This window comes from Malania oleifera, chromosome 2 (genome assembly GCF_029873635.1).
Source record: "Malania oleifera isolate guangnan ecotype guangnan chromosome 2, ASM2987363v1, whole genome shotgun sequence".
In the NCBI taxonomy this organism is placed as follows: Eukaryota; Viridiplantae; Streptophyta; class Magnoliopsida; order Santalales; family Ximeniaceae; genus Malania; species Malania oleifera.
Window position 1 is genome coordinate 79,573,240 of NC_080418.1, and position 15,034 is coordinate 79,588,273.

The 15,034-nt window shown below is 33.0% G+C and overlaps 1 protein-coding gene across 2 annotated transcripts in view; it reads left to right on the forward strand.

Moving 5' to 3' along the window:
• LOC131149314 (probable LRR receptor-like serine/threonine-protein kinase At1g07650) overlaps nt 1-1,544 on the forward strand; it is a 51,966-nt gene extending 50,422 nt beyond the window's left edge. For both annotated transcript variants that reach the window (XM_058099661.1, XM_058099662.1), the window contains 2 exons: nt 275-425; nt 1,001-1,544. In XM_058099661.1, the coding sequence (XP_057955644.1) occupies nt 275-425; nt 1,001-1,381 (532 nt within the window). In that variant the 3' untranslated portion in view covers nt 1,382-1,544. The remainder of the gene's footprint in view (nt 1-274; nt 426-1,000) is intronic.
• Nucleotides 1,545-15,034: the final 13,490 nt, after the last annotated feature.

Consider the following 15,034-nt stretch of genomic DNA (forward strand, 5'->3'; position numbering starts at 1 on the left):
ATTTGGGAATACAATCAAATATGTTGACAGTACGCAATTTTTAGTTTCTGTTTGATTTTAAATTTTTGTTTGTAGTTTTCATTTTCATAATTCTTTATAATTATACCAAATGTTTCCTTAGTTGTTTCATGGATGTCATTTTGTTCCAACAAATCCATTCAAGAAAGTGGATATTTGCCCTAGAAAGGCCTTTTTGTCTGTTCTGTTAGCGTTGAAAAATATCAAAATATTCTTCTTTTATCAATATCTCATGCTTTCTTTTTTAATCTTGCAGTGGTTATATGGCTCCTGAATATGCAATGCGGGGTTATTTAACAACCAAAGCTGATGTTTATAGCTTTGGAGTTGTTGCATTGGAAATTGTCAGTGGAAAGAGCAACACAAATTATAGGCCAAAGGAAGATTTCGTTTATCTTCTTGACTGGGTAATGTCTCCCAACTATTAAATTCCCTTTCTTAAATTAATTAATATATCTCCAATGATCTATTTTCCTGTTTTTATTTTATTTGCTTTAGATGAACAATTCCTTGCCAACCGCAAAAAATAGTTTTCTGCAATTTAGAAAAACTAGCAAATCATATATAATCTTGTCACACCAATAATTTAGTCCTCTTATTTCAACATTGAGCATGTTACTGTTTGTTTCAAAATTATTGTGACATATTCAACCGAATTCCATGAAGATCAAATTTATTTATGGCAGAAAATTCATAATCTTGTTCTTTGATCTTAATGAACTATATTCCCCAAATCTTACGTTTTCTAATTTATTTCCAAAATTCTAACCAAATTTCAATGTGATTACTAGTTTCCAAATTTTTAAAATGCATTTGGTTCGTTGCATGGAATGTGATAAAAATGGAATGGAATAAAAACCGAAAGAACATGCAACAAATTCAATTCCATTTTCTCATTCTTGTGTGCAAAATGAGTAGTGAATGCTGTGATTTCTTTATATTAGTGAATACCAACATAATTCTTTCTTGTGGGCATTTCCAGGCCTATGTTCTGCAAGAGAGAGGGAGCCTATTGGAGTTGGTTGATTCAGATTTAGGTTCAGCATATTGTTCAGATGAGGCAATGGTGATGCTGAATGTGGCCCTTTTATGCGCCAATGCGTCCCCCACACTAAGACCTACAATGTCTCAAGTGGTGAGCATGCTCGAAGGCCAAACTCCTGTTCAAGACCTACTCTCTGATCCAGGGTTTTCTATCGTTGACTCAAAATTTAAAGCCATCAGAAATCACTTCTGGCAGCACCCAAGCCAAACCCGGAGCTTCTCAACCAATAGTCCACAAATGGATTCTTCCATTTCGAAGATAGAAAGGGAAGAAAGTGGCCAGCCTCTAAGAGTCTGTTCAGCTATATGTAATCAGTAAGCAGTCTCATGTAGTATGAATATTAGAGGGAAAAGTCACTTTGTATACGCCAGTCTCAATGTGTCTTTAGCATGTGGGAAAAGTCCCTCTGCTTCTCCAAATTTTCTAAATGATTGTAGTCATTAGTATCAAATTAATACGTAAATGATATGCATTTGTAGTATGTGTATGCGTTGGAAAAAAATTTTGGTTAATTTTTTTGGTGCAACAAGATCAAATGTGAAAAGTATTGAAAGCCAGGTCAAGTGAATAAAAATAGTAGTGATGCAACCATAGCTCGTTGGGCATGGAGAATCCTGTTGCCTCCAAAGGTAGAAGAACCTACCTAGCTAATGTGGGTATTGGCACCTTAGTTTAATGACTCCAAAAATACAACCGAAAAGTTAGAAATAATTTGACTATTGGGTGATACAAAATGAGCAACCCAGTCAATTCGCCCAAAAATAAACTGGAAAATTGGGTGTGTTTGTGGAACAGACCCATTTTATATTTGTGTAAGATATGTAAGTTGCAAGCTAATTAATACAAAATTAAAAATAAAATGTAGCCAGCCAATTAATTTTATTGGTGTAACAATAAATAAGAAACAGTAAATCTGAAAATTGAGTTTTAAGGAAAATTTGAAAACAAGGTGTCAAGACTTTGAAAACTTCAATAGATATATTAAGCAAAATGATGTATAATTTACTAGCTTAAAATTGTGAAATGGTACATTTTGTGCTGAGAGTTACCACTTGACATAATCATATGGGGCTCTTAAGAAAAAGATTCATTCTATAGTTGTAGCTTCATAATGACTCTTATTGGTGAGTAAAAAATCTTCCTTGACATCACATAAAAGGCATTGTTACCATAGGGATGGGAAGGTGTTTGTGCAATTTTAGCCCACCCCAGAAATGAGATACAATGGCTTAACAATTGGTTGTGGTGTTTGGAAGGCTTCGATTACTAATATGAGGATGAGTATTGATGACTTGGCCATACCTAGGTGTGCGATGACGGTGAAGTGAAGCAAGCTAAACATCACTTAAAAGACAAAACATTGGCGCAAGAGAAAGGGGATATCCATCCTTGGCCAATTAACAAGTAGAGGCCAAAGACCACCTAAAGAAACAATCAGGTCAAGGAATCATGCCTCGACCTTCATCATGTCAAAGGCAATATTTGACTTGGTTTGTAGGCACCCAAGAAAGCATTACAAAGCTTGATGCTAGCTCATGTCAAGATTTACATTGCCCATGGAGCTCTTAAAGACTCATGAGCAGAAGCCATGATAGGGAGACAAGCCTCTAGCAAAAATTAATTTTTTCAACTCAATAAAGGTGTTGCCTACCAGCTCATTCCAAAGGGAGTTGACTTCGGAAAGGAAGGTGAATAAAGTTTATTGCAATAAAGTGCCAATGTTTAGAGGAGGAATTTATTTATGCTAAAAAAACGATGGGGATCAACATGTCTTGTCTATTTCCTTTGCAGATATGGTGACACGTGAACGACCTCTCGATGTCTACCACTGTTCATAACTCTTTTGTAAGTACACGTGGGATTTCTTGAATACTATCTACTTTTAATGGAAGACATTTGTTGAAGACTTTATAATTTTGGATTTGTATTTGTTTGGATATTTTATTTCAAGATTATTAGGTGCTTGAAGACCAGGTGAATTATTGAAGCAAGATCCACTTCAAGACCCATATGGGCCCCACATAGATTTGGGCCTCCCTTTTGGCATATGTCTCATATTTAATTTGTAAAAAAACAAGATAATTAAGCTTGCATTTGTGCTTAGTAGGTTGTGAGATTGTTTACGATGTTAGGTTTTAGTGAGAGTATTAATTATCTTCGTCTCCCATGCATGTGTGGGAATTGTTAGCTAGTTAATGTCTTGTCTCCCCATGCTAGCTTTATATCTTTCATTGTAAGAACTCTAATAGCAATTATGTTTGAATATTGAATGAATTTCCATTGTTGAAGTTTGAAAGCTTTGTCCAATCTATCGATTGTGTAGTGTGAGGCTACGACGTTCTCTCCGAAAATCAAGTGGTGAGAGACCACTCTATCCAGCGACCCCACCACCACCTCCTCCCTCTAACCCACACGACCATCCCCATTTGAACACCACACAGCCACGTCTCCTTATACACCCACACAGCCACCATCCCTACACTCCATTGCTGCGTTCATCTTGGTGATTCAAAGCTTGTTCAAAGGACTTACAACGTGGTCTAACTCTTGTTGAGTAACGTCAAGCTATCCAATGAATCTCGTGGTAAATTCAATACTTGTTTGAAACCTTGCTTAATATTGTGTAAGCCCTTGCTTAATATTGTGTAAGCCCTTACTGCCTAAAATCCCCTATTTGATAAGTCATTTGAATCCTTAGAATTCAATATTGATACTAGCTAGCTTAAATCAATTGTACGAATATGAGTTTGTTAATTTAGAACTTGAAATCTTGACTTTGAAATTAACATTTTTATGGATAAAGCTTGATTCCTTGATCAATAACTCTTAGGACTTATTTATAGACAAAAACATACACCTTTTCAAAAATCCGATAACATGTGAAGGGTAGCATAATTTACGATGTTTATGTTAGTTAATTGAATTCTTAATCCAAAGTGTTTTGAATGTATGTGCTTGTATGAGGGTTGAACCATAGGACTAGGCTAACCATACCCGTCCTACATTAGAAAATCTATTGGGACAAGAACAATATCAGCTACCATTCTCGGTAATGTGATACCTTCAATAATCCTACATCTAATTATTTTTTACTTCCTCATTTATCTTCATATACAATTCGAGATGCATTCTTTTGAGCTTTTGTTTGAAGTATTGAATCAAAGGAAAAGATCAAATCGTGTGGAAGTTCGAATAGGAAAGATCAAATGAACACTCACTCAGAAATGACTCAAGCACAACCAACGGAAGCCTAATTGTTAAATTATATGTAATAAGGGTTGTGTGAGGTAGGAACATTTTGTAACTCTTGTGGGTGTGTTTCTTGCATGATTTCTAAGAAAGAGTTGAGCAAATGCATGCATACTAGGACACATGAGTAAATAGGATTTCACCTAAAGTCACAAACACAACTTTAACAGTTTTCGAAGTTAAAATCAAAGAGTTTATCAAAAGAATCCTAAACCAAAAAAATATGTTTTCAAAGGGACAAGTTTGTAACATCTTAATTTTAAGAACATTTTTATACTTAGTCCCGGTTGTGTCAAAACAATCTTTAAATCCTAAGGACTCAAGAAAGTCAAGTATATTTTCATAAAGACACACTAAGCATATAAGATATCGAAACGAATTTTTAAATGTGTTTTCATAAATAAGATATCTTATATTCAAAATAAATTTCTAAAGGACAAGTTTTTAAATTATATTAGTGTTATAATCTTTTACAAACTTGGTCGTTGTTGGGTTTAAAACCTCAATTATGCACCTATCAAATTTCCCAAACACCTTTTATTATTTGGGGCATAACTTTTGCTAGAAAAGTCCAAAAAGGATGATCTTGGTGTCCATGAAAAGTTAAAAAAAAATCCCACAGCTTCATGTTGATGACTTTTTCTGATTCAGGGCACTCATCGATGATTGGGTGCAACTCGTCGACAAGTCACTAGTCAACGAGTGGGGGTTACTAGTCGATGAGACACATCATGAACAACGCAATAACGACTAGAAAATGGCTAGTTTCTTTTGGGAATTGCTCCCAATGGTCCAATAACAGCTAGTAAGGGCTTTTGGCTATAAATACAAGTCCATAGACTTGTTTAGCATGGTTTTGGTGATTTATAAAAGCTATTAGTGAGAAATACTCAAAAACACAAATCGTAGGAACTTTGCATTTTTGTTCATTCATTCACAAGTGCTCAAGTTCTCCCTTGCTCATTGATCTTGTTTGAATCATTCCTTGAGAGAGTAGTGTAAGGTTCGTTTTTTATTTGCTGTTAGCTCAATAAGAAGCATTCTCTTTGTAAATCATCTTCTTGGTGTAAAGGTTCTTTGTGAACCGTTGTTGGTGAAGGTTTTTTATGAATCGAAGACACTTTGTGAGCGTGTAGGGATTTGTTCCCGAGAGTAGGGTTTGGTACCCGAGTTGTAAGGCTTGCTCTACTGGTGAAGGAGTATTTTAGTAGATTGTGGAATCCTTAGCTTGGTGCTAAGGCATGGATGTAAGCTTGGTGCTGAACCATGTTAAATATCCAATGTTAAGCTTTCTCTCCCTACACTCTTTATTATTTGTCTTGTGCATGATTTACATTCCATATATTGTGATATAATTGCTTGAATCTTGTCAAGTATTTTTTTTTGTAGAGAAAATTTTAATTATGCAAAAAGAGTCTATTCACCCCCCCCCCCCTCTAACTCTATATACTCCCGGCTAGGACGAATTAACAACCTTCGTCCTGAAATTTGACTATCATGTCATCTAAATATACCTTTATTTCCTTGTGCATTAGATCATGGAATAAAGTAACCACAGCTCTTTGATAAGTGGCTTTTGCATTCTTCAAACCAAATGGCATAACCTTGTAGCAGAAGGTTCCCCATAAGGTGATGAAGGTGATTTTTTCTTTATCTTCCAGGGCCATCTTGATTTGGTTATATCCCGAAAATCCGTCTATGAAGGAAAACAAAACATGTCTAGCAATGTTATCCACCAATACATATAAGTGTGGAAGTGGAAATTTGTCTTTAGGGCTGGCTTTGTTTAGATCCCTATAATTGACACATACCCAGACTTTTCCATTCTTCTTTATGATAGGAACCATGTTAGCCATCCATTCGGGATATTTAGCAACTTTTAAGAATCCGACCTCGAATTGATTTTTAACTTCTTCCTTTATTTTTATTAACATATCCGGTCATAGGCTTACTATCAGGATAAGTGGGTATCTTGTGTGTCACCAAGTCGGTGTCTAAACACAGCATATCCTAGCATGACCGTGCAAAAACATCCTGGTATTCCCTTCGGAGATTAATCATTTTGTCCTTTTCCTCCCTTTTAATAGTGCCGTTATTTTCAATTGTTTTGGTACCTCTTTTGTTCCCAAATTTATTGTGACTGTGGGGTCTTTACTAAACATACTTGGTCTTTTAATTGGACTTCAACATTCTTTGCATTTCAGGGGATATGTTTGTTTCATCTTCTTTTGTTTCAGCCTTTTGTATTAAGTTTTCAAAGCTAACATCCGTTTCCGACTCATGAATACTAGTAAAATTATTTTCCCTATTCCTACATGAAACACAAGCAAACAACTTTTGGCAACTGTACCCACCTAATGCAAGTGATGTGTGAAAATGCGACATTCATTTATTTATTGAAAAGATACTTCCTAGACAAAATAATGTCTATGGCTTACAAAAAGAAAGTAAAAAGAAAATAAAAATCAAAAAGTATTACATGAAATTGGTTGGATAATCAAATGTTTGCCAATTTTGTATTTTTGCTCCCACGGCCAAAGTGTAGACCCAGTCACTCAAGCTGCTTCCGGAGTCTGCCGGATCTAAGACCGATATACTCATCTGTCCCATCCTCTGACTAGTTTCTTTTTCGATTTCAAGATCCATTTGTCTGCCCTTCCGGAAGGTCTCGTTTATCAAAAGAGAGGAAGTGAGGTAGAGGTGAGATGGGCTACTTTTGGATGTTTCCAAATTGGTTAATGTTGTTCTTCAATTTTTTATTTTTTTTTGGGGGTAGCTAGCCCTCTTAGCACAACCGATTTAAGATGGCGTTGTATATATCTTGTGTTACTTGCTTCGGTATTTTAAGATGCCCAGCGATTCTATCCTTTCAAGTGAGAGATTTTTTTATTTTTTATTTTTGGCTTGCAATTGGCCACATTGTGCTGTTTATGATTTTGCTAAATATTGCTTGTCCTCAAGCAATATTTTACGAGGTTTAGGTAACTATCTCATTGTTTTAGGGGTTTACAAAAAAAGGTAGTACAATTCCCTGTTAAAATCTTATCATTGAGAGTATTAGGGATATACAGCAATTTGTTAACTATTATATTACTTCTATTTTTAATTGATAGTATATTATTTAAAAATAATTAGGTACTCCCACATGCCCCCTCACCTACAACAATATTCAAAAGAACATAATGGAAAATAGAAAAAATAATCTGACATTAATAGAAACAATAAGCCTGACTATTTTGATTTAGTTGTGTCTGTTGCTTCCTTGAATAAGTGAATTTTGGATTCGAAGTAATTTTTTTGCTATAGTTCATGGACCACAAATATTACATCAAAATTCAAAAAAGAAAAAGAAACAAACAGAAAATAGTAATAATAGATGAGAAACAAAAGAAAGGATGGTAGAAGAAAGAGAGGAACTTACCTTCATCTTTAACAGAGTTCTTCCTCTTTAAACCAAAATTGGGTGGAGAAAAAGAGGCTTGCCTTTCAAAGATAACACTACTAGTAAAAATATTAATGCTGTCAATGGAGAATGAAATGAGTGAAGTTTGGGATACATGTAAAAGAGGCTTGTGAGAAGAGAAACAAAATTAATGCTCTGAACAAAAAAATGTCAAAATAACAATGGAAAAAAAAAGTTACTGCATTCCAAATGGACACCTCAGAAAACAAGCAAAGCTTGCCTTTCAAGAATTTGTTTCTAATACTATAAAAAGGAAAATTTTCATTTATCCCTATAATTACCAATGATTATTCTTCCTTTGGTGTCGTCTTTTTAAAACGTCAAATTTATCCCTATAAGTATCAATGATTATTCTAAAACGCTCTTTTAATTACCCACAACTTTCCTAAAATACCTTTTAATTATGTCACACTTATCCTTACAACTACCAATGATTATTTCAAAATACTTTTTTAACTACCTACAACTATACCAAAATACCCTTATAAGTATGTCAAATTTATTCCTATAACTACTCATAATTATTTCAAAGTGTCTCTATAACTATATAAAATTATCCTAAAATGCTCTCATACATTTTAATTTTTTTGATAAAATTTTAAAATTTTTAAAAACTAGTAAGTTGTGGAGCATTCACATAGTGGGTGCGCATAACCAGTGTAATGTTATATAGATTAGATTAGAGCGTATTTGGTATTGTTGCTATTTTTTGTTTTCTATTTCTGTTTCTCCATAGTGAAGAAATAGATTATAAAAATACGTTTGTTTAGGTTGTGAGTTTTTTGTTTCTATTACCGATTTTTAGCTATTTTAACAAAAAACAGAAAACCAAATTTTATGGCTTTCAATGGCAACCTCTTGTCAGAAATTTTAATACTCATAAATAATTTTTTTCTAATTAAATTATTTATTTTATACACTTTTAAGTTAAAATCAAAATTAAATGAACATGTGAATTTAAATTTAACTAAAAAAAAAACTATAAATTTTAAAAAAATAATAGTAAAGTCAATTACAAAATACTTTTACTATTTTTCAATTGTTATGTTCAATAAAATTTTTATTGTAAAGCAAATTTTGAAAGTATAACAATTAAGTAAAATAATTATAATAAACTTTATTTTTATTATAGTAAATTTTTCAATGTGTATTATTAGTAATTTTATTATTTTAATCATATTTTATAATATTATTTGATTTAAAGATGAAAATGAACATTTTTTAGTTAAGTTTTAAATTTGTATTAGTTTTACAAGCGTTAACCAAACATGTTGCTAGTTTCTAATTTTTAGTTTTTGTTTTTGATTTTTTGTTTTAATTTGTAATTTTCGTTTCTCTAATTTTTAACAGTGACACCAAACAACCCTTATGGTTTTCAATTATTTTGGCAACCTGTTATTAGCAATTTTAATATTTAGAAATAGTTTGGATTAAATTATTCATTTTATACACTTTTAAGTTAAAATTAAAATTAAATGATCATATGAATTTAAATATAATTAAAAGAAATATATCTATAAATTTTTAATAATAATAATAATAATAAAGTCAATTACAAAAATATTTCATGTCCTATAAAATTTTTATTGTAAAGTAAATTTTGAAAGTAGAACAATTAAGTAAAATAATTATAATAAATTTTATTTTTATTAAATTAATTTTGTAATGTGTATTATTTGCAATTTTATTTTTTTAATCATATTTTTGTAATATTATTTAATTTAGAGATGAAAATGAGTATTTTTTAATTAAAATTTTAATTCATATTAGTTTTATAAACATTAACTTATTGGTTTCTAATTTTTAATTTTTATTTCTAATTTTTAATTTTTATTTTTCTAATTTTTGATTGAATATCACATAGCCCCTTAGATTATAGTTTGCCAAGAAAAGTCATTTTTGTTATAAAATATGCAGGAATATAAATAGAGATGAGACAATAATTTACGTGGTTCGGCTATACCTACTCCACGGAGAGATGGAATCAAAACTTCACTATTTCGGAAGGAATTAAAAGATGATTTAGAATCAATTTTGCACAAAATCTCTCTTCTCTTTATCTCTCCTCTTCTTTTATCCTCATTGTATATCTACATACATGGAAGCATCAAATGTGTGTCTACCAAATGAGAATGGGAGGGTGTTCTTTTATTGGGCAATAAGGAGACCTAAGCATTTATCGAGGTAAAAACTAATTAGGTGAAAGATGAGGTGACATTCATATATTTCATAATACTCTCCCTTAGATGTCACTCATATATTAACTTCTTCTGTTAAGATCTTTAAGATATCTCATTCCAATGAGATGAACCAATTTCTTGAATGTTGTAATAGGCAAAATTTTGGTGAACAAATCTGTTAGATTATCACTTAATCAAATCTGCTGAACATCTATATCACCATTCTTTTGTAGCTTATGTGTATAGAATAATTTTGGAAAAATATGCTTTGTTTTATCACTTTTTATGTATCTTCCTCTTAGTTGAGTTATACATGTAACATTGTCTTCATATAAAACTGTTGAAATATTCTTATTTGATTGAAGATCACAATGTTGACCTTATTGGTCATACCCGGTTTTGATTGTGACAAATACTCAGGTATTTGATGTCTATCAAGTTTGTGTGCAGGTTCATATTAGTAAGATCATTTAATGGCATATGAAGACTTAAAGACTAAAGACTCAAAAGATTCATTTTTGTTGTAATTTATATTATGCCTTATTCGGGGTCTGTAATAGAAATATAGGAAAAGATTTGTAATAATCTTCATATCATGCAGTAGGAACTACAAGCTCAAAGGCCTTAGAACGACCCTAGGTCCCTACACATCACTTAGAAATCGAGAGACCTAAGACAAAAGCCAGGTTTTTTAGGCTAAGTTAAATGCATAAAACCTTAGAAAAGATCCTAGATCCTTGCACTTGCACTTAGGATAGTCCCCAAAATCATAGATACTATCAGGGGAAATAATTGAATTGAAATAGGACTTAAAGGGGTAAAAGAGTAAGGTTTCGGGCGACCGAACCCTGGTGTTCAAAATGTATCGGTTGACTGAACCATTGAATGATTAAATAGTTTACCTAACTTTGGGCAACCGAACCAAAAAGGACTTCACCATCCTTAGTTAACCAAACTCGTACACTCACCTTTTCCACCAACTCGACAGCCCAAACCTTCACGTTCAAAACTGGCTCGAGCTACCGAATGCTCAAGTTCAGTAAATTGAACTTGATACCGAGTGACCGAATCGCGGACTTTTGGAAAATCGCCTCGGGTCAACAAACCAAACCCTTATTCAAGCACCCAAAGTTCAAAATTTACTTTTTTCTGTTGTGTCTGTTTGGTCGACCGAACCAAAGGTCAGGCGCCCGAAACTCTCGGGTTGGTCTAATTTTTACTGAGGTTAAATGGGGTTAAACAGGGTTAATTTTCTTAATAATTTTTAAAAAAAAATTAATAATACCCCTGATGTCCCCAGCGATTATAATTCTTGGTATCTCTATATATAGGTCTTCATTTGCAAAAATTAAGACAAGATTAGGAGTTTGATTAACGAAAATATCCTCTGAAATTTTTGCGAGTCTTTTCTTTATATACTAAGCCAAATAATCATCCTTTAACTATTCCCTTGCAAAATATTTTTGAGCGAGTATATGTTGAGAGATCCTACAAAGCTATATTTTGATTGTGTGATTGCTTTTCGATTGAGAGTTTAGTCCAAAGCTTTTCCCCCTGATTTAATCAATAAATCCATTGTATGGGGAAAACTTGGTAGCTTGTGAGTCTTAGCTTTTTTATTGCAAGACTCCTAAGCTTGTATTGTGATTTGTGAAGCAAAATAGTTTTTACATGCTTATACTCAAATATCTATTTTGCATAATATTTTTGAAAATCATTTTTGAGATATCTAATCATTATATTTGGATAACTTTGAAACCTTACTTGTGATTAAGGTATATTGATATATTGTTTCAAAGATAGTTTGAGAATACACTATTGCACTTGATTGCCTATTGATTTTAGATTAAGTGTGATTACACTTCAATAGCACTGAACTTATAGTTTATATCTATGTGTTGAGCATTGATTATACTGTTTTGTATCGGTACAAATCTGCTTGTGTTTAGAAGCATTAAAATTATACAAAAATTTAAATTGTCTGTTGTGTTCTAGGCGTGGCCTGAGGGGATTTGATCTAGCTCGTAAGGATCAGGTTCGGGTCAGCCCTGTGAATTTGACCTCGGACCTTCTTCGCCCTGCAAGGAGAGTTTGTAAAAGTTGAGTTCAACCCTGCTTTAATTTGACTTGGTTGTAATCAGTGCCGCTCCACCCGTTAAGTGAGTAATAGTGGTAATCCTCTGGCTTGCGAGCTGAGGCAGGGACGTAGGCAGTATTGGCCGAACCCCGATAACATATCGTGTGTGCAATTTATATTTCTGCAATTTATTTACTGCCCGTGTATGTTACTTTCAATAGTCTATGAATGTTGCGCATGACTTAATTTCTGTACTTTATATTTATCTGCGACTTTGGGATTGTATAGATAGACCCTAGGTTAGGAAATACTGTTTGTGGAACTAAAATTAACCTAGGAAGTTTTAAATACCCAATTCAACCCCCCCCCTTCTTGGGAATACACCAAAGTCAACATAAAATTTTCTTGGATATGAGAAATCATTTATTTGAGTCCCAGGCATTCTCTACTAGCTTCAAGGATAGCTAGTATTTCAGAATGATTGGAGGATGTTGTTGTAATCATCTGCTTTACTAATTTCCAAGATATAACAATTTTTCAGTAAAGAATTACATATCCAGTTTGAGATTTAGCATTGTGATGATCAGATAAATATCCAGCATCTGCATATCCTACTAGTTCAGATTTGGAATTAAATGAGTAGAATAGACCCAAATAAGATATACCTCTCAAATAGCGTAGAATGTGCTTAACTCCATTCTAGTGTCGCCGAGTATGAGCATAGCCATATCTTACTAGTAGATTTACAGCAAATGCAATGTCGGCTTTTGTACAATTTTTCAAATACATTAGAGAGTCGATAGCACTTAAATATGGTACTTCAGGACCAAGTAGTTCCTCTTTCTCATCTTGAGGTCGAAATGGATTTTTTTTAACGTCAAGTGATCGCACCATCATTGGAGATCCAAAGGATGAACTTTGTCTATATAGAATTGCCTTAATACCTTTTCGGTATATTTAGATTGATGAACAAGAATTCTGCCATTTACATGTTCAATCTATAAGCTAAGACAATATTTTGTCTTTCCTAAATCTTTCATCTCAAATTTCGCCATTAAATAATTAGCAGCTTTAGTGAGCTTTTCAGGAGTCCCAACTAAATTCAAATCATCAACATAAATAGCAATTATAGTAAATTCGAATTCTGATTTTTAATAAAAATGCATGGACAAATTGGATCATTTATGAAACCTTCTTTCACAAGGTACTCACTTAATCGATTGCACCACATACGTCCAGATTGCTTTAATCCATATAAAGAATATTGGAGTTCAATTTAATATAAATATCTAGGCTTTACTTCAGGAAATTTAAATCTTTCGAGGATTTTGATATAAATTTCATTATCCAACTATCCATATAGGTATGATGTTACTACGTCCATAAGACGCATGCTCAGTCATTCAGCGACTACTAGCCCAATTAAGAATTTGAAAGTGATTTCATCTATTACAAGAGAATATATCTCCTAATAATCAACTTCAGGTTTCTACGAGAAATTTTGTGCCACAAGCCTTACTTTATATCGAGTAATTTCATTAATTATTTTGATTTCATTTGCGCACAAATACCCATTTATATCCAACGGGTTGGAAATCTTCTAGTGCCTGGACTATAGGTCCAAAAACTTCTTTTTTTGATAGAGAGTTTAATTATGATGTGATATCCTCTTTCCATTTTGATCAATCACTTCTATATCGACATTCATTAATAGATTTAGGTTCAGGATCCTCATTACTTCTGGTAATATCAGTACCTACTGCATATGCAAATGTGTTGTTGACAACAACTTTATTTCTATCCCGCATTTCTCCAATATAATGAATTGAAATCTCATTATTATTTCCAGGTACTTGTCTCTTTTCAAGAGATGTCTCTTCAGGAGATTCCTTTTAAAAGGTTCCTTTTTAGGGGGTTCCATAATAGGGATTTTATTTTCAGGAGAAACGGCTTTGTGAATGTAGAGACCTAAAAATTATAATAGTTAAATAATGAAGAGAAAGAAAAATTTACAGGGGGTAAAGCAGGGTTTGTCGATGAATGCATTGACTTCATCGATGAACTTCTATGATCAGTTCCTGTACGAGTTTCAGGCTTCATCGACGAAGAGAAACCGAGAGGGGGTAATTCAGACCCATTGGTTCGTCGACGAGCTCTTTAGTTCGTTGATGAGGCCACATGTCTCGTCGACAAGGCCACATGGCCAGCCACCTATAAATATGCAAGAATCACGTTGTTAGCAAGGAATTTCATCCCCTTCCATTTATCTCTCTAGAAAAACAGCCTCTCCTCCTTCTCTCTAAGATTTTGGCTTCGTTTCTCTCCGGTTCGACGATGAGAAGCTACCATGATGATCTTGGGAAAATTCTTTACAACTTAATCAGAGCAGAATTTTAGTTTGAGGAGTTCAAATACCATCCCAAAATCAGGGTAAGTGAGTTATTTAAGGTTTATTTGGTTAGTAGGCTTTTATGAACTCATATTTTGTATTAAATAGTGATATACTGATGTTTGGGATGATTAAACTAGGGTGTTACGATTTCAGTGTTTGGGGTTCCAAACACTTCAGGCATGGATTGAGAAGCCTCATGGGTATTATCTCAGGGACCCAAGTAAGTGATAAATAGTTCATAGCTTAGAAATGTGGTTATGATAATTATTCTGGGTATTCAGTTGATTAACAGGGAGATATATATATATAGTTTCAGGGTTTGGAATAATGAGCGTCGTAGGCGTGAGATAGAGTGAGATAGAGAAATAATAAATAGAACTCAGATAATCAGGTAAGGGGAAATATGTTATGCCAGATAATTTAGAGATTTTATCAGTACAACATAGTATTTGAATATGTGTTACAGAGTATGATTTTAAACTAAATAAGCATGGAAACTACACTGTATTAGAGTAGATATTAATACAGTTTTATTTAATTGTGTGGCATGAGGAAAATACTAGAATATTTACAGAATTTTATACAGATTTATAGACCCATGATTATATAG